The following is a 22,039-nucleotide window of genomic DNA, read 5'->3' on the forward strand; positions in this document are numbered from 1 at the left end:
AAACACGCGCGGTGTAGTTACCCGGAATCACGCCAATCCCACAAAAAGCCAGCTGATGAACTCCGCACGGCGTCCTGTCTGCGGCACAGCGGCCAAATCTGCACCTCCACATCCACACACACTAACCCAAAGGCGGCGGAGAAGCCCAGCACACCGTGCTCCGGTTAACCGGCTTCCACCGAACAAACGCACAAACACACAAACACACAAACACCCAATAACCTGCTGGAAACACCGCGCAAAGAAGCTGCAACGAACCAGCAACCTCACCTTTCTGCTCCCCGAGGCGAGGACTTGGCTCAGGTGGGAAATCCTCAGGTGACCGGGACAGCTCTGCTGGATGATTTGACGGGGAGACGGAGATGAGCTACTCCTGAACATGCAGATCGGCTCGGTTCGGCTCGGCTCGGATGAAGAAGCGGCGGCTCCGGCTCCGGCTGGAGAGTCCGAGTCTCCGAGATGGACCGCTTCCTTTAAGGTGGCTCGGCTGCTTCACGTCCTCCTCCCGGATTCAACCTGAACCGTCTCTCTGGAAAAAAAAAAAAAAAGGACTGAAATGGGAAAAGGAGGAGGAAAAAACTTATGCGGCTTCTGGAGCGTCGGGAGAGCCGCAGGAGGGCGGCTCAGAAGTCACTGCTCGGGGGGGGGGGGGGGGGACCTGTCAGGATGAAAACTGGCTCCAGGCCGACAGAAGGTCTCCTCTGCAGCTCTGAATCATCTCTGACAGCTCCAATGAAGCCCGAAACACCTGAAAAATCAGGCTGCTGTGTCTCCTCAGAGCCCAAGTTTATGCTGTTTATCGGCTGCAACGCTGCCTGAATAAAAACTGGACATAATGAAAACGGTTTATTTGAATTCCCCCCTCAATGACAGACGGCCTTTTATTGTATATGAGAAACACAATTTACTCAGACAAACCCTGAACGTTTCATCCCTCCAAATGTTAAATAATGAATGTTTGGGCTTTGAACTGTTGCTCAGACAAAACTAAATAAACATTTGCAGATATAATGCTGAGTGCTGGTAAGTCGTGGTGACTTGTGATATTATTATTTTTTATTATTTCAACTCAATAGATTACCTGATAACACACCGTTTTAGACCAACTTTAGGGCTTTATTGTTCATTTATCATTGGGTGGCCAGTGGACCTCTCTGGGAGACAGATCTTAAACCACATTTGCGGCCCATGCTCAGTCATGATAGTGCGTCATGGAGAAAATTGGTCACTGGCTTGACCTGGCACACAGTGATTTCACCCTTGGCTCTCAAACTTAATCTACAACTCAGGGGCCTATTAACCATCCAGATGGGTCCCTCAATTAAAGTAAAACACTGATTTCCAGATGGCAGAGGATCTGACAGAGCCAAATCAGAATATCTATCCCCTAACAGGTTCTCAAACAACTGATGCAGTTTGGGGAAAAACAAAAAGCAGGTTGACATTAGGACTAAACCAAGCTACGTCTTCAAAACGGAGTCATCCTGCAGCAAAATATTAATGAGCGACACCAGAATTTATTCACCTCCATAGTAAAAGTCATACTTTTTTATTTTCAGTAAGGTGCAAGAGTGAGGTTTTGCAGTTGGCAAGCTGTACAAGAATATAACACAAAAAATAAGAACAGTAAGCTACAGAATACATTTTCAATGGAGGAGCTGTTTCAAGGTCAGTGTGTTCATATTAAACAAAGAACAGCTGACTTTATTGCTATATAGGATATGGAAGGAGGGGGAAAAAAATACTGTGTCATTCTTTTATCCTGTGGTTTTCTTGTCAACCTCTTGCATGACATGATACTGCAGACTAAATATCTCGCCAAACTCAGATGATTGTTCAAATTGTCAATTTTCAGTGTTTTTATACTTTTTTGCAACAAAGGCAGCTGATTTCCTGTTAAACATACTCACTGAACTTGAATAAACTACTGACACTACTTCTTGCTGAGCAGTACTGATGACAAGACTATAAGTACAGAAAAAAGAAGAATAAAAACAATCCTATGTACATAAAAACATACGCAGATCACTTGCAAGTGGCTCACTTGGAAGAGAAGAGGAGATTAAATATGTACAAGTCTTTTAAAAAATGAGTAAGATGCAAGTGGCTGTTTTTCCTCTCCACTGAGTTGAGCATCTACCTCTGCTGTGTACAGGCTGTCGCCCTGCCTGTCGCCTGTTGTCAGCTGTGAGCTGATGTTGCTCTCTTCAAACCGGGCCTGTTGCCATCAGTTCAGCGTCCATCCTGACTCTTTCATCTCCAAAAAGTGTATTTCCAAATAAGAAAAAAAAAAAAAAAAAAAAAAAAAAAGACAGATGAACCATTACTGTGATGTCTTGGTGAGTAACGTGCCTGGCGGTAAGGTAAGGTTTGAACAGCAGTTTCCATAAGGAGATGTTATTCACATTCGTAGCTCTGAGAGCGAGACGTGCTGCAGCAACCTGCCTGTCTTGTTACAGCCCACTCTCCCATTCCTGTCACCCATAATAACCTTTGTTTTGGCCTATTGATCTGTCGTGGCTGGGTGGTTTGGACTAGATTCACACAGCCTCTCGACAATGAAAATAAATTTCTAAATCAGCTTTTAAACAGCAGCAGCAGTGTGATTTTGTCTGCAATCAGATTTAGAGTAATTTCATTTTAAAGACTTTTTTTTTTTATACTGTCACATAGTTTCAAAGATCAGTCAAAAGCTGCTGTCCAGATGTGATTTACTATGTGGCAAATGTTTTATGAGTGTTGGCCCAACTGCAATATTCTCTTTTGCCATATTAGACAAATTGTAATTGGTTTAGCAAGAGAACACTATGGTTATCCCTGAAATCCATTCTGCAGCATTGCTGAAATGAAACAGAGATGCTGTCCATATTCTGTGTAACTGGCGTTGTTTTTAAATGAAGGGAAAAGCGAGAAGCCTGTCCCTGAAGTCCCGTCCTCTGGCTAAGGGGCTGGAACAACCTGCTTAAGGCCGTCATATCCCTGACTGTTCAGGAACTCCAGGTACCAGGTCCATGGCTTGGAATGCTGAAACACACAGTCACGTTAAAGACATAAAGATTTTTTGATCACATAAATGTCTCAATCTTAAAAACATGATGCAATCTATATGTGACATTATTTATAAAGGAAAAGCAAACCCCTCATACCTTTATGGAATTGAGGTCCAAGACTTTTTTCCCAGGCCAACACTGACAAAGAGAGAGCATTAATATTCATTGTCAGCCCACCCTGCTAAATCTCAAAAGATCACTGCAGGATGTTGCAGTCCAAACCAAAAAAAGGTGCTTGTATTATTGAACATGTTGAAAACCATGTTTCATGCAGCTCCCATTAATAATAAAATGCCTTTCTGTATTAATGCATCTTCCATGAAAGATACATTAATACCACATTTGTCTCTCCTGTAAGTCTATTAACTGAACTGTACAAACTGGCTGCATGCTGATAAATTAAATGCCTCTGAAAATGAGCACAGGCTTTGCAGAAGGTTTCATTTAAAGGTGCACAGATTAAGTACTGTGGGTTGCAGAAGGCTGGATCCTTCATGCAGATTTCTGCCAGACACAAATCATGACCGTCCAAATGGTCAGCACTCACCCGCTGGTGAAAGTCGACAGCGTAGCTAAGAAATGCTGGATGGTGGACCAGGTCGAAACTTGCCCAATATTCTGGTATGTTGCTCTTGAGGAGCAGCTCCTCTCCCAGCTGTATACCCATATCTGGCTGAAACATTTTGGAGTTCCACAGGCAGTTCACCATAACAACAATGTAGTGGTTGAACTCACGAAACGTTTGACGGCTGATGTGAAAGGCCTGCTGAAAAACCAAATCAAAGGGAGCAACATAATCGGAGGAAAGAAATGAAAGAATGTGGAGAGAGTCAGACATCGTCCAAATATCTTCAGATGATTTCACATTTGACTTTGCTATGCTGATGAATTTGCATGCCATTTACCAAGTCCATTCCTCTTAATAAAAAGTGCCAGTGACATTTTCAGGCAAGCTTCCTGGCTGCCTGACATGTACTTGTAAATTCAAAGTTTGCTTTGGCAGCTGTATTAAAATAAACAACTTTACAAGTGATCAGAGAGGAGCATTAAAGGTAGTACACGCTTGTGAATTCCTGATAAAGCTGAGCTAGGATGAGCAAATCAAAAACTGTACATACAACAAGTAGTTTTAGAAGCTAACAGTATCTCCAAACCTTAGATGTAGATGTAGTAAGAAGAAATGCATTCATAATGAATATATGCATCTCTTTTCAAGTCAGTGGATAATATGAAAGGATTGCCCCCCCTGCCCCCCCCCCCCATATTGTCTGCCAAGAACATCTATATCAAGAACAGAGTCATTTGTTTTTACCTCTGTGACTTTTTCTTTACTCTTGGCGGATGTCAAGTTCACCTTGTACCTGAACAAAATAGAGGCGGTTAAAGATCAGTGACCTCTGCAATCAATAATTTCTGCAAAACAGTTTGCTCTCTGTGGGTCGGTCAGAAAATGTTATGCTATTTCCTTTTAGTTCACTTTTGCTATGGCATTTTTCGACTTTGGTAAAATAATTTCATAACCCTAGGGTGCAGTCAATTAGCCCACAGTGTACATATTTGTGTTATTAAAGCCCAGCGTTATGAATGATGCTTGAATTCTACATAAAGTGGAGAAGAGGGCTTAAGTGTATTGCCTTTTAGCCACTCATTACCATAAATAATACATCGCCATGTAAGCGCAATGAAGCCATTTCATTCCCATTCTGTTCTTTCATCAAATATGAATAAGCATATAACATACTACATTAGGTGGGTAGCTAAGGTATGCATCAAGATAAGCTTATGGCAGACTGCAACATGAAAATGAAAAGTCCTCACCTGTACATGATGTTCACCAGTCGGTCCACACTGACAGGGTCAGGGGCAAACAGGGCTGGGTAAAAAACCCCAGGTGGGGGCATCACCACGAGGGGGAGCCCATACTTAAGAAATGTGTCACAGACCTGGGAGAAATGGGAGACAGTAATCACCCACAAAAAGTGATGAGAAAATACTTAAACATGGAGAACATCTTTGATAATAGTTACTTAATGCTGATTTATGTCAGTATTCCCATCTACATTATGCATTTTTCTGTCAAATAAGACTGGGATCTACTGTTTATGCTGCACAGCAAGTCTCTTTGTTGTGACTGTGCTGAGCAACAAAAAGAGTCTTTATGGGTTCCAGTTGATGCTCCTGAAATAAAACTTTGACAAGTTGCCAAGCAACCAAACCAAAGAGTAAGTTACTAATGCTGGCAAAGAAATACTTTGGCAGATAATCGACATGTAAAATCAATCAGATTAATTCTGTGTTAATTAGTAAACATTAAGGGTTCTGGTGGGCAGATTTCTTTTACTTTGAAAAAGTGCCATGCTAACTGTTTCTCCCTGGTTACAGCCTCTATTCTGATATATATATTCTGACAGCAGTATAAATCGTCTCATCTGACTCCCAGAGAGAAATGGAACAAGCATGCTCTCCAAACTCATCAGTGCTGTCTGTTTTAATTTATCAATTTCATGCAATTATAGTTCAGAATATGTAATCCATTTCATATCTGTTTATATGTTTTAAGCATCCCATATGGTCTTATCCTATTTTGTGTGACTCATGTCAAGTCTTTCTTGTACATTTCCAAGATTTATGTTTTACTACTGACTTGACAATAGAAGTACTAATACTGCTCTAAAGTGGAGAGTTTTTTTTTTTTTTTCCCCCAACTCAGGCTCTTGGATGTTTAAATAAAAATTTGACATCGCCTCCTGAAGTCTCCTGCTCCATGGAGAATCTGAAGATCTATACACATGCAAATATTTTTCACTACCAGAGTTTAACCGATCAATTGGACATAAGATGTCGCCTATTTCAGTGTGCTTTCAATTCGATGTTAGTGAAAGCATCTATTATCTAAGTCTGCTAATACTTTTTTTGTACTGTAAGGGTCAAAGTTCCAAGTCAAGTAACAATAAGCGAAATTAATCTTCAAGTGCAGCGGATGCATTCATTTACCGTTTCATAGAAGTCCAGGATGAAGCTGAGGAGCAGAGAGTGACAGCCTTCAAGCTGAAGCCCCACAGAGCCCAGTCGACCTGCGAAGTGAATCAGCTCCATCACTGAATCCTTGAACCCTGACAGAGTCATGTTTCTGGGAAAAAGGGCAAAGCACAGTCAGACTCAAACAAACATTGAGTCATTGAACATTTGAAGAAGTTGTGACACTAGTCACCTGATTTGCCCAGTGGAGCTACACATTACAAAGAACAAACACTGAATTAGAAAAGAATACACCAACACACAATCAATTATTTCTCCATTTATAATTAGCAGAGGTGAGCTTGCAAATCGCAGTGAATAGTAATGGACTTGGTATTGCACTTGTGTGGAGTCATTAAAGATGAAGCACGGGTATTTAAACATATCTGACATTACCTCCACCCCATCATTTAGAAACCAAGCGAGATCTATTAAATCTATTAAAAGAAATTAAAAGACCAAATGAATAAATTAGTTCAAAATAAAATGCATCAATAAGGACTTACACCATAGTTACTTTGGTTTGTGGTGGAAAATAGATAGCCTGAATTAACACTATAAAAAGAAAATATAGCCCTGTGTGAGAGATTTGGTAAATATTTCATAGGATAACATAAAAAAGTTGCCAAAAATGTTGCTAAAATTAATTGAATTATTCATTTAAACTAAAATGTCAACTGAGACAGCTGTAATGGGATTTCTTTCCCTTATGCTTATCCACAGTAAACTAAACAGAGCAAACACCTCAAGGTATTTCTCATTACTGGAAGACAAGAGGTGCTACAAAAGATGCAACAACTAGTTGATTTTTTGGCTTGAAAGTAGTTTTAAGAGCCATAAGCCATAACCCTTCTGCTCTTAAGTAAAATCATAATTGTTTAAGGTATATTGCTCGTTTATGCTCTTGGCATAGCTGTGAGACTCACATAGAGGTGTGGCTGTTGAGGCTGATGTCCAAGTCATCCTCCAGAGCATACACCGAGTGCCAAGTCAACCACTTCAACAGCATATTATTTAGACACTCCATCAGGCCACACTGCAGACACAAAGGGAAGTCACCAATAATGCATGGTGGGAGGTTGGTAATTCAAGTAGAGCAGCCACAAATTAGTACATTAGAGAGAAAAACGTACCCTGAAAAACAGCGATGATGTGAAAAAGAGCTGCATGAGGGGCTCAAACAGAAGCTGACCAATCTCTGAAGTCAGGATGACAGAAATCACTGTAAGACTTTTTAAGTCGTATAAATGAACTGCAATCACAGTTTATATGGAAAGGCACAATATAACAATGATGGAATAATAAGTGGAGAGTGAGGCTGAGGGAGAAACAGATGGACATTGTGTAGACCTTTAAGGTTTAAAGAGTTAGACACAAAGAACAGAAAACAGAATAGGCCAGAATAGCTGGTAAACACTAGTCAGATTGTGGAAGCTCATCTCACGGGAATTTGGGACAACAGGAATGTTGCTCAGCAGACTGAGGATCTGTGGGCGGAAGAGGGACCCGTCCCAAACACTGAGAAACTTGTAGAGGAAAGCCTCTGTACTGGAAAATCCTTCCTGGTGGCAAAATGTAGAAAATTAAAGTAACAGATGTGAGGCACAAGTTATTTATCAGGGCGTAAGAGCTGAGGCTCACCTGGAGAAACTGCTGTGAGGAAAGCAACTTGTCCAAAAATTGCAGAGCTTCTTCTGAAGTCTGGGAGCCTCCTCCATCACCGCAGAAGAAAAATTCTTAACAGTAAGCCAAGAAAAAGAGTATTTAGAAATTGTGAAAGTCAAGGGAATAAAATGGGGGGAAGAAAACCCAACTCAAGATTTCAGATGCACTGCATCGTGATACAGGAAACCTTTCCCTCAAACCTTTCTCTCAAAGAACCCTTGATATGCCAACTAGGTAACGTGTTGAGGTTCAATTCAAGGTCAGGTTTGCTTTGGATGTAAATTCCTGTTAGAAGATGTTACTCCCCTACAGACATTCTTACCTTCATTGAGAGCATATCCTAGCCAGAAGTTGAGGCGAAGAAGAGCAGATTCATCCTGTACACAGTCAAGGTACTGCAGTGCCAGACTGGAACCCAGCAGGGAGCCCATCTGAGCAGGAAGCTGGTAAGCAGGTAACATTGGGAAATAGAAAACACATGAAATGTATGATTGAGATGCTTATATAATCAATTACCCATAAAACAAAAGCACAGGGTCACAGAAGTAGCTCTGATAGCTAAGTCAAACATTAAACCATAAAAAGTCACAAAAGATGATTTGTGAGACCAGTTTCAGACCAGTGCGTTCCCCTTTTTAAGAATCAACTAATGCTTATGTTCTTTTGCAGAGCAGTAACCAATCTGCCACTGAGCTAATTCAATACTACCTAGTAATAACTCTAATCCCCATAATGTCAGCACTGGGACATTTCTTCCATCACATTCTGGAGTCTGTATAGCCCTTTACTGTGCATGAATAGCCGCTGCTTAATATGGATCCTGTGTTGGCAAAATAAATAAATTAAACCGAGTAGAAGACTGTGAATGGACGCTCCATTCTTCAATAATTATGGAGCTATGCAGGTTATTAAACTTAGAAAGCGCCATTATGCTCTTGACAGCATGAGTCAAGAGAAATCACCATCGATGCTGTGGCAATACCTTTGTTGAATAGTTTTATGAGTATGATGATACTCTGGTGCCTTTACTAACACACGCAAAGTACATCTTTCTTGGCTAGTAACGCAGTTGATGCCATCAAAATCTTTAGTGTCCATGTTGTTTTTGCGGGCAATGAAAGACATGAATTTATGTGGCGTGACGCATTAAAGTCTGTGGGCCATTTAAAATGACATATTAGTTTATCAGGTCACTGAATCTGCAGGGCAATAGACATTTATGGGGAGGCTTCTCTAAATGACCATTTGCTTTGTAACCAATGCATTACTCAAATATATCTCCTCTCAATTTTATTTTTTTTTTTTGTCCATATAGCTAGGACAAACCATTTACGATATCAGCAAAAAGAGCAACAGCATGTTTAAAAAGTAAATCACAGGCAAGGTGTTCATGGTACACTCTAATCTGATAAACTAATTATAGCCGCAGGCCCCCTTTGCTGTGCTTTGTTTAGGTCAACACTGAAAAGGGCCAAATTATAGTAGGGGCACAGCACCACCAAGTGGCTATTAGAATACATCACAATTTAAACCCCCTAAGGTTGTGAATCTCATTTTTGTGGGGGAAAATGCTTATATGTTATTCAATTTTTTAAATAATGAATTATCCTCATGCTTAAATTATATGATTATGATATTCCATCTGTACTCAGTCCAGGACCACTCAGGCTTAGAGCTGAATTGTGGTAGCTGAGCTAGATGTTCATTGAACAAGTGAAACACTTAGGAAAACTTTAATTAGATAAGAGGTGGGAGGCAGCCCTCGTGTAAGTACAATGGGTGGCCTCACCTCTATACAGTGCATGTTTTCCAGCAGCTGACTCAAGGAGTGGAGTTGCGCAAGGGGGACCACCTTCCTGCTGGTGAATGGCTCTGTCTGAGGCTGCTTATTGACTTGGGAACTCAAAACTGGCAATTCCAAGTGTTTGTGTTTCTGAGAAATAAAGCATATTAAAAAAAGACAATCAAAAAGGGGTATACATCGTTTACGGTATGGTATCGGTTTAAAACATCCAGAACAAATGAATGAAACTATTGTCTGGTCCAGTTGCAACCAGTACTTAAATTATCACTTGCTTTGTCTATGAAATATTCAACATTTTGAAAACGTGATACCCTTTTCCTCAAGCTGGTCTTCTCTTTAATAGTTAAGGGCAGACTCGTGCTGGAATCAGTCTGGGAACCATTGCTCTTCTGCACAGCTATCAATGCTGATTTCCATGGGGAATTGTGATTTCGAAACCCACTCTGCCAAAAAACAAAAAACATACAGTTTTATTGATGTGTCACAGATGATGATCAGGTGGAATTATAACAGAAGATTAAGCATTAATTGAACAGTACATGTACAAACCCTCATTCGAGATGGAATAGAAAGAGTCACGAGTTCAGGGCAGAGCACCTTGTAAAGTGACAGTAGGTGAGAGAGAAATGGCTGCCTTCCCTGAGGGAAGAGAAGATACATCTTGTGCTCAATATCTCAGCTTTGATTGACATTTCCAAATATTACAATGACTAACTACTTGAAAAGGGTAATTGTTTGTGGGAGCAATGCAGAGAACGTGGAAAGTGTGATAAAGGGCCATTAAGCGCATCATTCCAATCAGGAGGATGTTTACCAGTTTAGACTGTAGGTCAAGCAGCTTCCTGACTCTGAAGACTCGCACTACAATGAGAAAATTCATGAAGTGGTCAATAAAACCCAGAGATGCTGTAAAATTGTGCGAATAGTACGCAGAGGAAAATTTAGGAAATTGTAGTCGAATTTTGGATCATAGTTCAAGAGTGAAAATGGTTAACTTACCACTTTCCTTTCTAGTCAAAAGGTACAACAAATGGCAGATGAAAGGACACTGAAAAAAATGTGACAAAACATAACGACATTACATCTCAACTGTTCAGTGAGTCCCAGCTCAAATTATGGTGGCGAGATAATTTCATCACAAACACTGAAGGACTAGGACCCCCTACAAGAAGCAGTTTCCCGGAACCATATATATGACTTCCTGGATTGAAAGCTGTTTTCAGTTTCAGATTTGAGGGGAATTTTGGTTTTAGCAAGATAATTTTAATGCTCCTTGAAACAGGTCCCTGGTTATGAGCCATTTTTCTCCCTAGTAGATTAAAAACAGCCAAATAGGTAGAATTAACATTTATTTACACATTTTCGCAGAGTCTGCCCAAGCCCAAATTCCGTAAAAAAGGAGGTATTTGTCTTTGAGTCTTCTTTTCATAGCTCTGGAATGTTGTATATTGTTTTGTAACTGTACATGTCCAAATAAATGTAATCTAAAAGACAACTAACCTTTGTGATTCATAAATGCGTTACTCAAGTGAAAATGCATATTATAATTTAGAAATTAGGTTTTTATAAACAACGTATCAATAATACAAAGATGATCAGCCACGTACCAGGCTTTCCTCTGTAACAAAGCTGAAGATGAAGCCATAGATAGCTCGAAGTTGGTCCTTGGCGTCAATCATGTCAAATATGGTCAACACCCACTTTATGAATAGAACCTAAATATTGAACAGATTAATTAATTATGATACAGTCTTTGTAAAGACAAAAAACAGAAGGACAAGGAGGTTAACACTCAAACTCGACTGTGACTCGACTCATAACCCAAAACTATTAGGTTGGCGAAGATTTACTGACCAACAACATAAGGTTAAATGTTGACTGGCCCCCGTCCATCACATTTTTCTAATAATTTGTACTTACTTGAGAGCTGATGGGTATTTTGCCAACACCCAGCCAAGCCACCCCACGAACAACTGCCTCCTGTGGAACCATTGTGGTAGGTATCAGACATTTCAGCACCCGGACACATGGATTTGTTCCTGCACAGAGAAAGTTACAGAAACAAAATCAGTTTGAGGACGCAAAGGTTAGGACCCAATATAAAACAGGCTGAGTGTCCAATATATTATGAAACACTTAGCATACATATTCCTATAAATAAATATTTTTGTGCCATTCTGTGACAACTGTGTGAAAAATACAAGTTCAAGCTATATTGATGAAACCTAAAGCACAAACATCTGGTGGCTTTACATTTCTAATAGAATGAGTGCTCTGTGATTAACATTGACAGCTTAAGTGAATTTTATTGGCTTTAAATTACCTGAAATATGGTTAAAAGTGTGCCAGCTGCTTGCTCTGTTGTAGACTGGTAATCTGTTTTTCTTGGTGTGCAATTTGACAGACATATTCAACAATAAACACAGTAATACCCACTGCCTTACCCATACGGCTGCTCATGGCAAACTCCAGCATAACAGAGATGGCCTCAGGGGAGAGTCCTTTAAAGTAGGCCACCTGCTCCACCAGGACCATGTTCCTCTCAAACTCATCGTTCCCGATCACAGGAGTACCAGCTTCAACTACAGGGAAGAGATGCAAGACCACAAGTTGTTTGTGCCAGTTTGTATTAAGGTACAAAGTCTCTTAAAGTTTCGCATTAAAAGGCTTTTGACTTGTTGTGTCAGTTTTATTGAGGCCTCCATAGGCAAGCTAGTTCTAGCCTAATAACAATAATGATAAAAACAAGATGCAAAATGTTTTCTCAAATAAACTCTAGCATTCCTATGAACTTTACAAATGTAGTAACTAAATCCATTCAAACAGATAAAGAAAAGCAAACAGGTTCTTTCTCACGAACAGCAGACTTCAGTGACAAAACTGTCTAAACAGAAATCCTGTAATCTATTTACACGTTTTCTCTGACAGAAAGTCCTGAATTCAAAGAAATTAAGTTTAGATTCACGTCGTTTTTGCCAAATAAGAGGACCAAATGGACCAAATTCACCCCAACCCTGATTAGGACTGTGACCTGAGAGCTGGTTTGAGTCCGTTAAAGACCAGAAAACAGAAGGAACAACAAACACCAAAAGGAAAGTAACGTAAGAGTAACATGGGGGACGTTTCATCTTCATCTTCATCTTCTATCCTTATAAATCCCGGACCGTTAGCTCGGTCGGTACCACTGAGGCCACCGGCCCGATGCTTGTCCGGGCCCCCACCCACCGTTAGAGAAGTACTTCAGGGCCAGGACAAACGGCTCCTCCGCCCCGTTCTTCCTCCGCTCCTTCTCCGCCACCCTCAGGCTCCGGCTGCCGGTCCGGCTGCACGCAGACAGGTTGGACAGGTTCGGGGAATCAGATTCGGACGACTCCGAGACGTTCAGCTTCGCTGCCATTTCTACATTTTCGACGCCAGTTGAGGCCTCAAAAACGCTCCGAGCTCCGCTCCGTCTTCGGCCATTCAAACTCAACTCAAATCCTCCGCGCGACCGTTTTCTCTGCGTCTGCGCAGTAGAGTCCATCCGGTCGCTCGCTCGACGGGAGTTGTAGTCCGATTTGCCTTCGACCGCCCGTTCGGACTTCAAACGTCATGGAGCGACGCGGCGTGTGCTGACAGGAACAGGTCGTGTTGGTCAAAGTGGACGGACACGTTAAAATATTTAAATGATCGTTCTCACGTGTAAAATTGTTAAATATCATGTTTTATACTGCACGCCTCGATGTCCATTTACCTACAATATCAACATGACATAATAAACTATCAGTTCTTCCCTTTGAAAGGATGTCCCATGTACTGAAGGGAGCTTTTGTTAGGAAACATTTCGACAGAATAAGTATAATCTTCTCATAAGAACTGATATCACAAATTAATTTTCTTTTCAGTTAGGTATTTTGCTATATCAATTGCGCTGCTTTATATGTGTTCATGTTGAGACAACAGCTGTGTCATGTGTACATTGCACCTCTGATTTTTCTCCTCTTTTGCAGTCCACCACATGGCTGACATACAGAAACAGAGGCAACTCCTCACAGTTACAAGCAATTGGCAGCAGCGATAACATTCAAACTTTACCAAGCTTCAGACTCGAACCCAGGACCTTCTTGCTGTGAGGCAGCAGTGTCCCAGCTTCTTCTTTGAACTTAAAAAGGAGCAACAGCTGCTATGAAAGATGAATGCCTACTTATCATTTTTATGTCATATTTTATATTTTCAAAGGACACTCCATGAATTAAAAATAAAATGATAGCTTAAATATTGTGGTTGGATTTTTGGCAATGTTGTATGTGATCTGAATATTTTACAGGATAAAAAAAAATAAGGCCAGAATTTCAATTCACCAGTGAGTAATGAATAATTCAAGAAAATTTATCTTAATATAAAAAGCTTTTCCAATGTTGAGACACCAGAAATTTTGTGTTCATGTGAACTACATGAAGAAAAGAGAGGCTGACTGATGTTTTACAACAAAACCCACTGCTAAACATGTATAGAAGGGAGCACTAATAAACAAACAATATTTAGTCAGTCTTACCTCCACTTCTTTATTTTAAGTATATCATTTACATAAATCTTGTGTAATCTCAAAACTGACATAATTTTTGACTGACTTTTCATCCCCAGAGCAAAACTGTAAAAGGAATGATTTTCTTGAGAGAGAAAAATAAAGCCAGATGAATGGACAGATCCTAAGAGATGTAGCAAATAGATTTACAAAAGGTAAAACTCAATTTTAACAAGCAAAGAGGCCTTGATTGATGGCCCTTGATTTCGCTATGTTCTCCTGTGGGGACTAGCAGCACGAGAGGCGGCACTGCTGTCCTTCCCATCAAAACAACTTCACTGTGAGAACTGAACAGAGAGGAGAAAAAGGCTCCGCTTATTTTTACTCCAGGAGAAAGGATTTCATACATATTTATGCACAAACCTACAGAGAGGAAAAAATTAACCAAGATGTGTTTATTTGTTTTTTCTTTCTAAAATAGCCTTCTTGTAACATTTTGATATAATATGTGGATATGTATTATAGGTTCATGAATGATTAGTACAAAAGTTTTTTAAATCAGTGCTCCTTTTGGTTGTTCTATTGCATTGACCAAATGAAACATGCTTGAACTACAGAAATTCATAAATTATCAGTCTCTCTACAGTATAAAAACAAGTTAGGAAAACAAGCTACAAAGATTTTTTTTTCCATGAAAAATAGCATTCTCAAATCAACTTGAGCACAATTCAAATACATATTCAAGTAAAAACAAAAACACAAAACACACCTGTACTGAAATAAATAGGGAGAATGGACTGACTACTGACAGTGGGTTGAGCTCTTCAGGTTTGATTGTCCACAGTTAAGTGGAGGATGCACAGATCAGAAGATCTCAGTTTCACATTAAGAGTGCAGAGGAGTAGGTGAGAATACTCAGTCAGTCAGCTGGATAGGACGGAGATGTGTGAGGAGTTTTATTAATTTAAGTGGCTGTTTCTTTTAAAATTTGAATTACTGCAATCCATAAGAGGGGCACCAGGTTGCTGTTTGCAGCGGCTCGGACCAAAGTAGAAGAGGACTCTTAAGACTGCTTGACCTTGTTCTTTTCCTGGTCATTCATGTGCTGTTCCTCTCTGCTGTCCTCTCTCTCTGGCCGGTCATCGCTCTGGCGGGCGATAAGCAGCCGGCAAGTGAGCAGAATACCAAAGACGAGAGCGTGGGCATATCGTTTCAGGGGGTCTCCTACTAGCTGGTGGAAGAAGAGGACGGCCAGCATGACAAGCAGCAGCAAAAAGTTGGCCACATCCTTCGGCCTCCCCGGCACCAGGGTCAGCACCACGCCGCAGCCCACTTCCAGAGAGCCGATGATCTTGCGAAGCAGGACTGAGCTGATCCCAACCTTTTTCAGACCTGGCAGTGCCTTGGCGTAGCTCTTGTATGCCCTTTTCTGCAGGGAGAAAAATGCATATATATTTTTTTATTAATACCTTTAAAAATCTTAAAAGGGTCATGCACACACCCATGGTTATCTTTTTACCGAGGCCATATAAGGTCACCACTCTAAAGGCGAGTTTTATCATTCAAATGCATTTATTTAAAAAAAAAAAAATAATATATATATATATATATATATATAGGCTGCACATCTGGCTAAGAGGGAAAAATCCCTGTAGCATGTTGGGATTTTAGCATGCCAGCTATCATCATCATCATCATCATCATCTCCCACTCAGGACATTTCATCAGCAGCAACTCTCATCTCAGAGAATTTGCTCGAATGCGCCGCCATTGCTCTTCAGCTGGGAAGTTGCTCTTCGTGTTAAAACGAGAAGCTGAACAAGCACAGCACATTTGAAAGGCAGCAGTGAGCAGACCTGTTACTGATCCGAAATGACACCATGTGTAAAGAAAATCAATTCACTGTTCGTTCATCGTTCACTGGCTTTAGCTGCTGCTGCAACAAGGACAGCCTTTAGTGTCCTTCCTCCTTCATGGATGTTAGATGTGGTGATGGTTAAATATTTAACATTATAAAAGGGGCTAACCTGAGTGTTTTAAATAAAAGGACCCTCACACGGCCAGATCGGGAAAAGCAGGTCGGACTCTGCAGCTTTCCCCCCCCATTTCCTCTTTCCTTATTTAGGTCAACATCTCCACACATTGTTCCCTGCAGAACAATGAATGGCCTTGCACGGTCCCATCGGGAGGACTCACTCACCATCTCACTGTAGGCGTCTTTGCTGAGTCTCGGTGTGAGCTTGATGGTGCCCATGAAGACGAAGAACAGGCCCAGAGCAAAAGACAGAGCCACGATGGTGATTGTCCTTGGTGAGGCCATCTTTGTGCACCATGCACGGAGCCCGTCGCTTCCCACCCAGCTGAATGAGAGCCGCTCGGTTTTTCAGGGGAAGATGCAAACAGCAGGAGGAGGAGGAGGAGGAGGAGGAGGAGGATGGGCTTCTGGGTTTACAACAAAGATGGCGGCGCGGTGTCCCCTCCCCCTCTTTACCTTCCTCCCCAGCAGCGCTTCAAATTTCTCATCTGCACGATTTCCAGCAGGAGTAGCCTGTTTGGTTTTGCTTTAGCTTCCTTAAACGCAGTAAATCGCCGCTGAAGCCAAAGAACAGGCAGGCTGAGGCCCCAAAAGCACCAGAAGCTTTATGCAAGAAAAGTGCAGCCAATGTGGAAATACAAATAATCAGAAAAAAGAAATCTCCACATACACTTACTAAAAGGCAGTTCAACGAAATACTAAAATCCCTGATTATAACGTCAGATAAATACTCTTGTCCATGTTACCTGTGTTAGACATTTAAATTTAAATAACCTGTCACACAAAAATATGTTGTGAAACCAACACCTGCTGCTGTAATATAAACACATGAGACATGCCAAACAAGTACAGTGACAAAATGTTTATTATACAGTTTCACAGACGTGTTCATCACTTCGATAATCCCCATTGCTCACTGTACTCTTCATTTCTGGAAAACTGTTCAAATTATCGTTTTTTAAAAAAGCAGGACTCAGTTTATTTTACAATTTCAATTGAATTCCAAACAAAATCCTTGTTAACATTTTGGCCGGTACACATTTATTTTAGATTTATCTTTACAGACTGAATTATTAAAGCTACTTCTCTATGAGTTCATGTAAATGCAGACCGGCCTTTCACCACACTTCAGAGTTTGTAGCTTTACTCCAAAGGTTCAAGGATTTAGCCTGAAGTGACTAGTCTGTCTACAGACAGTGATAAAGTGTTGTGATGTGATGTGATGTTAGTTGTGTACTACTTCTGTAGACCACATCCTCACACTCAGGTTCCGGGACACAACCAGGACTCACTCTCTCACTCTCCCTGATCCTGGCGCTCCCTCAGAGCCAGTATTGCTTTTCGGTAAAGATCTATCAGGAGACAGGGCAGTCTTTTTAAACATAAGCCAGGTTTTCATCATTTTCAGAGTCCACAGTGTTACTGCATTTCATTGCTGGATGGAAGAAGTGGATGAGGCTCACCAAAGGTCGCAGAAAGGTCCACAGGTTGAGCGTAAGCGTCGGACACCTCCTCCGTGTTGATCTTGTTCTTCCTTTTTACTTTCACAACTTTCTTCTTTTTCCTCTTTTCTCCTTTGGCTAGACAAAATAGAAAGAAGTATTAGATTTAGATTTTTAAATAACAAATAAAAAAAAAAAATGCCATTAATGACAGGTAACCTTTCAGTGGCTTCTCCTCGTTGTCTGCTGGTTCTGGTACATCCAGAGTCTCTTCTTTCACCTTTGTTTTGGACTTCAGTTTGCCTTTTTTGGGGGGGATCAGGGCACTGCTGGCTTTTTCTCTATGAGCAGAATTTTCTTGCTCTCCATCATTATCGTCAGCCTCCTCTTCCTCCTCCTGTTCTTTTGTTTCCGTATTTTTGTCACCTGCCTTGACCTTAGCTGGTTTTTTCTTCTTTGTCTTCAGCTTCTTTTTTAATGTAGATTCCTGGGAAAACACAAATACACTGAATATCTTTTTAACTGGGAAGGCAGGAAAGAGACTTCCTGGTCTGTCTGTTTTATCCATTCTTAAAGACCAAGGGACTAATTCATAAATCAAGAATACTACCTTTAATAATGTTCCATAATGTCAAGTCATTCATTTCGGTCTCAGTGAGATGAATAAATAAATCAGAACAAATCATTATAGTGGAACAATAATAACTGACCGTCTGCAGCATGTTTCGAATGGGTTGCAGCTTTCCTTCACCCCTGGCCTTTTTCTCCTTTGCCTGTCTGGGCCGATGAACTTGGCGAAGTTCTGACTTGCTAGATCTCATGCTGATGTGTGAGACATATAACATTTGTTTTGTTTTTAATTTTCAAACAATTAAGGTGACCTGTACAGTATTTGAGCTTTGAACCCTTTCAATGGGCCTTTCTTACCGTTCCGCCTTTGTTTTTTTCTGGATCTTCTCGGTTTTCCCATTTCTCTCACTCTCTCTTGGCTCCAGAGGCCTCTTGCTGTCCTGGGCTACACGGGTGCACAGCTCAGGATAATCCAGATAGACAGCTCGAAGCAGCCAGCGAAGCCCGCGTAGAGTTTTTCTGTCCGACCAGCGACGGAGATCCATTAAGGCTGAGCATGGCTCCTGAGAAGGAAATGAAATATGTGAGTTTGTCTGCCTTGCATGGCCTAGTTTTAACAAGCTCTAGTTTTGTTTAGTTTGCACTAGTACATTTTAAAGGAGGACCTACAATATGGCACAGAGAGCGGCTCTGGTTCACCAGCTTCTCAAGAGTCAGAATCTCAATCAGCTCGCTTCCCAGCAAAGCGTTCATTTTATCCTGTTTGTTTGCCAATCTGAAACAAAGAAGATTGAGCACGAGTTTGCATGGCTTTCAGTAATTTTAGTTTCTCTTCTCACCCCCCAACAGAGGGCACTGTTTACCCTTCACATGATCACAATTTTCATCCAGGTATGAAATGAAATATATTTACACTAATAGTGGTTTCCCTGCCACTCGTTGTTGTTTCAGCAGGTCTGTCAGAACCTCCTTGACCTCCCTTATCCTCTGTCTGTCACTGGAATCAAGCACAAAAATGATCCCATGGGCTTCTCCATAGAGGTCCCGCCAGCCTCCTCTGGACTCTGCAGATCCTCCCACATCCAGCAGGGTCACCAGATAGTTCTCCACTCTCAGCTCATTTCGTACACAGCCATGGGTGGGTCCTATTTCCACAGCATGGGGGACTGAAGATCGTATACAATTACAGGTTAACTATATGTTACATTTTCACTCCACACTTTGTCAGTCAGTTTAAACATCATAGTTAAATTACCTCTGGACATTCCTCTGATGGAGGATGTTTTTCCTGCTTTGTCAAGTCCAACCACAAGAATGGTCATTCTCCTGCAGAGATACATACAGGACAGAAGCAACATGAACCGCAGCACTCAGTCCAGTTTTAGTGTCTACCTGCAGCTTAGGGTTAGTTAGTTTGTGGTTTTCATGTTTCTTTTCAATAACAAAAATAAAACATATACTGATTTAATTTTTCCAGATGTACCTAAGAAACCATGACAGGTAGCATCAGTGAACTGTACATGCCATGCTAATAAATGTAATCTCATTTTCTGAATTTTTGACTCAATTATCTTCTTTGAGAGTAACACAAGAAGCAGGTAAAATATTATAATATTAATATTATTAAAATATTATTAGTCTTGGAGGGATTCAACATTATTTGATGAAATCTTTTAGGATAATGAAAAAAATATATACACGACCTGCTACATTTTCTCATTAGTATTTCAGGTGGTATTTTTCAAAATTCTTTTTCACTCTTACCTTATTGGTTCTTGTATTTTGGATACCCAGGTGCAGCAGTTGCTCATCAGGTTGAACATGTTTACTTGAGGTGAACAAGGTGAGCACAGAGGCCACCATCTTCTCTGGAACTGGAATCTGTAAACAGATGGTCACCTTTAGTATGACTCACTCATGGACGCACAGAAACACACACATGCACACACATTCACGCAGATAGAGCTGGCCAGTTGAGTCACCGGGGTTCACGGCCAGGTCTGGCACAAAGATGCTTTGTGTCTGTCTCCTGTGAGCTTAGGAGACTCTTACAGATGGTCAGATATCTAGGTGGTGCCTTGAGTGCCAAGTGTCTCTCTGTCTCTACAGAAATGGAAATGTAGCTGTCATCTTGAATTTGTTTAGCTAAAAATTTACATTTTATTTTTTAAACGTAATAATTAGTCAGAATAAATAGTCAGAACCAAAAAACACATTTGTTATGATTCAAAAATAAAAAACTTGAAAACATCATAAACTATTTTCTGGACTTTTTCTTATAAACCCAGTTTCGACATTCCCTGTCTAGTTTAATCTGATGATGTGTTAAAGCTTTCTTTCATGTCTAGGGAGCAACATGTTGTCCTCAAATCCTCTAACACATGCTAGCAGGTTTGTCTTAGGTAGTAAGGCCAGGCACTAACAAGACAGCAGATCTTTCAGCCTGGTTCATCAGGTCCATAATCTGCTAAAGCCAGTTAAAATTGGCCAGCTTTTAAAGTGTTGTTCACAAACTGACCCATATTTGTTGTTGCTGTATCTTTCAGTGTGGCCATCGCTTTTTGTGCTATGTAAGTAAGAATGTTTCCACGTTCGAGGAAAAGCATTTGGGTTCAGAAATCTGAAAAGGTAGCATGTTAAGCATTCAGAAAAGCATTCGGAAAAAAGAAAATCTGATCAAATCAAATCAGTTTGAATGGCTAAAATGGCAGGTTTGTTTAACTAAGGATTTGGCATCTAAGTTGAATAAATTTTTCAGTTATGGGTTTATAGCGTGACTACAAGCACACAAAAACAACAAATAAACAGAACACATGGTAGCACATTGCAATGAATCAGTGGATTATAACAAAACTTTTTAACTTTAATGGGAACCAAATATCTTTGTACCTGACACCAGTAAGTGACTAAACTAAATCTGAGGGTGACAATCTGCTGATTCAAAAAAAAAAAAAAAACTAGTAGAAATTCAAGGCGTACTTACAGAAGTAAGTCTATGTCCATTCATTTGTCTGGGTGCTCGTCTCTACTAACATCCTGTACCCATCAGCTACAAAACTGATCAGGCTCACACTAAGCCTTTGGTCACCCCATGTGGGAGGGGCAACCTGGAAAATGTTCTGACGTTTCAGCCTATCCCAGAGCACTCTGATCACCTTACTGATCCCACTGGATGGCGTGGCTCTTCTATAAGGAGACCAAGGCAAGGTGCACACATGTGCACACAGAACTAAGTGTGTCTTGCGGTATTATCGGTGGCGTGTGGGGATCTCCTTTTCCTTTTGAAGCCTTGAAGGGACAGTAAAAAGAGCACTTGGACTGATTTAGGCTGCACAACAGTGATTAAATCATTGCTATAGTGATGGCCAAATGGTGTTAGAGTACAATGTAGGTGAGATGATTTCCAGGCATTATTGGAAATGAAGCTTACAATAGGTGTGATAAATGGTGTGGTGATTATTTGAATAATTAAAAACTAACGTTGTTCTTTGTTATTCAGTGTTCAGTGATGATTATTTTTGACCAGTCAAGCTTACAGAGCATATTTTATATAGAGGGGCATTTTCATCTTACTTATTAATTTCAATAATTAACAATTTAACATTTAATCATAATAATTTAAATATTTACAACCCAGATTAATTTAATTTATCTTTATTCATCTCAACAAGAGCAATGGCATACAAGAAATTTTACCTCAATACATCCTCAATAGATGACAGAAAAACACTTCCAAGTATGAATTTAAATATTTGATAGGAGACAAGGAGTCGATACCTTAATAATTAAAACAATTTTAAAATGCACAAAGTAGTGAGGTCATGCAAGAGGAGAGAAATGCATAAAATGACATATTGATTAGTGCATCATGATGGAAAACAAATAGGATAAAAGACCATAACAATAATTACTTTAAAATGAACCTGAGCACAGAAATAGCTTACTCTACCC

At 40.5% G+C, this 22,039-nt stretch overlaps 3 protein-coding genes across 4 annotated transcripts; all 3 read right to left on the bottom strand.

Annotated features, from left to right (window-relative positions):
* Positions 1-2,058: 2,058 nt before the first annotated feature.
* Positions 2,059-13,014, bottom strand: cenpi (centromere protein I). 2 transcript variants are annotated; one of them, XM_029512700.1, is made up of 20 exons: positions 12,763-13,014; positions 11,982-12,119; positions 11,458-11,576; positions 11,145-11,252; positions 10,537-10,585; positions 10,352-10,398; positions 10,087-10,176; positions 9,849-9,980; positions 9,523-9,666; positions 8,056-8,176; positions 7,710-7,804; positions 7,513-7,630; positions 7,202-7,266; positions 6,995-7,104; positions 6,045-6,180; positions 4,869-4,993; positions 4,363-4,411; positions 3,598-3,816; positions 3,147-3,188; positions 2,059-3,024 (listed from the first exon to the last, which is right to left on the bottom strand). In XM_029512700.1, exons 1-20 carry the CDS (start codon positions 12,932-12,934, stop codon positions 2,941-2,943), a joined length of 2,163 nt encoding a protein of 720 aa, XP_029368560.1. In that variant the 5' UTR covers positions 12,935-13,014; the 3' UTR covers positions 2,059-2,940. The 2 variants fall into 2 exon arrangements, with proteins under 2 accessions (XP_029368560.1, XP_029368558.1); XM_029512698.1 differs by lacking the exons at positions 2,059-3,024; positions 3,147-3,188 and having other exon boundaries at positions 3,245-3,816.
* A 1,080-nt stretch (positions 13,015-14,094) lies between these two features.
* On the bottom strand, positions 14,095-16,420 carry tmem35 (transmembrane protein 35). The gene is made up of 2 exons (XM_029512931.1): positions 16,242-16,420; positions 14,095-15,470 (listed from the first exon to the last, which is right to left on the bottom strand). The coding sequence occupies exons 1-2, from the start codon at positions 16,359-16,361 to the stop codon at positions 15,105-15,107; spliced, it is 486 nt and encodes a 161-aa protein (XP_029368791.1). The 5' UTR covers positions 16,362-16,420; the 3' UTR covers positions 14,095-15,104.
* An 869-nt stretch (positions 16,421-17,289) lies between these two features.
* arl13a (ADP-ribosylation factor-like 13A) lies at positions 17,290-21,091 on the bottom strand. Its single transcript, XM_029513086.1, has 10 exons — positions 21,072-21,091; positions 19,853-19,969; positions 19,344-19,414; positions 19,002-19,254; positions 18,758-18,863; positions 18,446-18,651; positions 18,229-18,340; positions 17,738-18,005; positions 17,540-17,656; positions 17,290-17,428 (listed from the first exon to the last, which is right to left on the bottom strand). The coding sequence occupies exons 1-10, from the start codon at positions 21,089-21,091 to the stop codon at positions 17,373-17,375; spliced, it is 1,326 nt and encodes a 441-aa protein (XP_029368946.1). The 3' UTR covers positions 17,290-17,372.
* Between the last annotated feature and the right edge of the window lie 948 nt (positions 21,092-22,039).

This window comes from Echeneis naucrates, chromosome 10 (genome assembly GCF_900963305.1).
Source record: "Echeneis naucrates chromosome 10, fEcheNa1.1, whole genome shotgun sequence".
In the NCBI taxonomy this organism is placed as follows: domain Eukaryota; kingdom Metazoa; phylum Chordata; class Actinopteri; order Carangiformes; family Echeneidae; genus Echeneis; species Echeneis naucrates.

Coding starts and splice junctions, on each gene's coding strand:
- cenpi (XM_029512698.1), bottom strand. CDS start 12,934: ATGGCAGCGAAGCTGAACGTCTCGGAGTCGTCCGAATCTGATTCCCCG. Junction 12,120..12,762: donor CCTGAAGTACTTCTCTAACG/GTGGGTGGGGGC, acceptor TCTTCCCTGTAG/TTGAAGCTGGTACTCCTGTG. Junction 7,267..7,512: donor TCCTGTTGTCCCAAATTCCC/GTGAGATGAGCT, acceptor TCCTGACTTCAG/AGATTGGTCAGCTTCTGTTT.
- tmem35 (XM_029512931.1), bottom strand. CDS start 16,361: ATGGCCTCACCAAGGACAATCACCATCGTGGCTCTGTCTTTTGCTCTG. Junction 15,471..16,241: donor AAGACGCCTACAGTGAGATG/GTGAGTGAGTCC, acceptor TTCTCCCTGCAG/AAAAGGGCATACAAGAGCTA.
- arl13a (XM_029513086.1), bottom strand. CDS start 21,091: ATGGACATAGACTTACTTCT. Junction 19,970..21,071: donor ATGGACATAGACTTACTTCT/GTAAGTACGCCT, acceptor ATCTGTTTACAG/ATTCCAGTTCCAGAGAAGAT. Junction 19,255..19,343: donor CATCAGAGGAATGTCCAGAG/GTAATTTAACTA, acceptor TACGATCTTCAG/TCCCCCATGCTGTGGAAATA.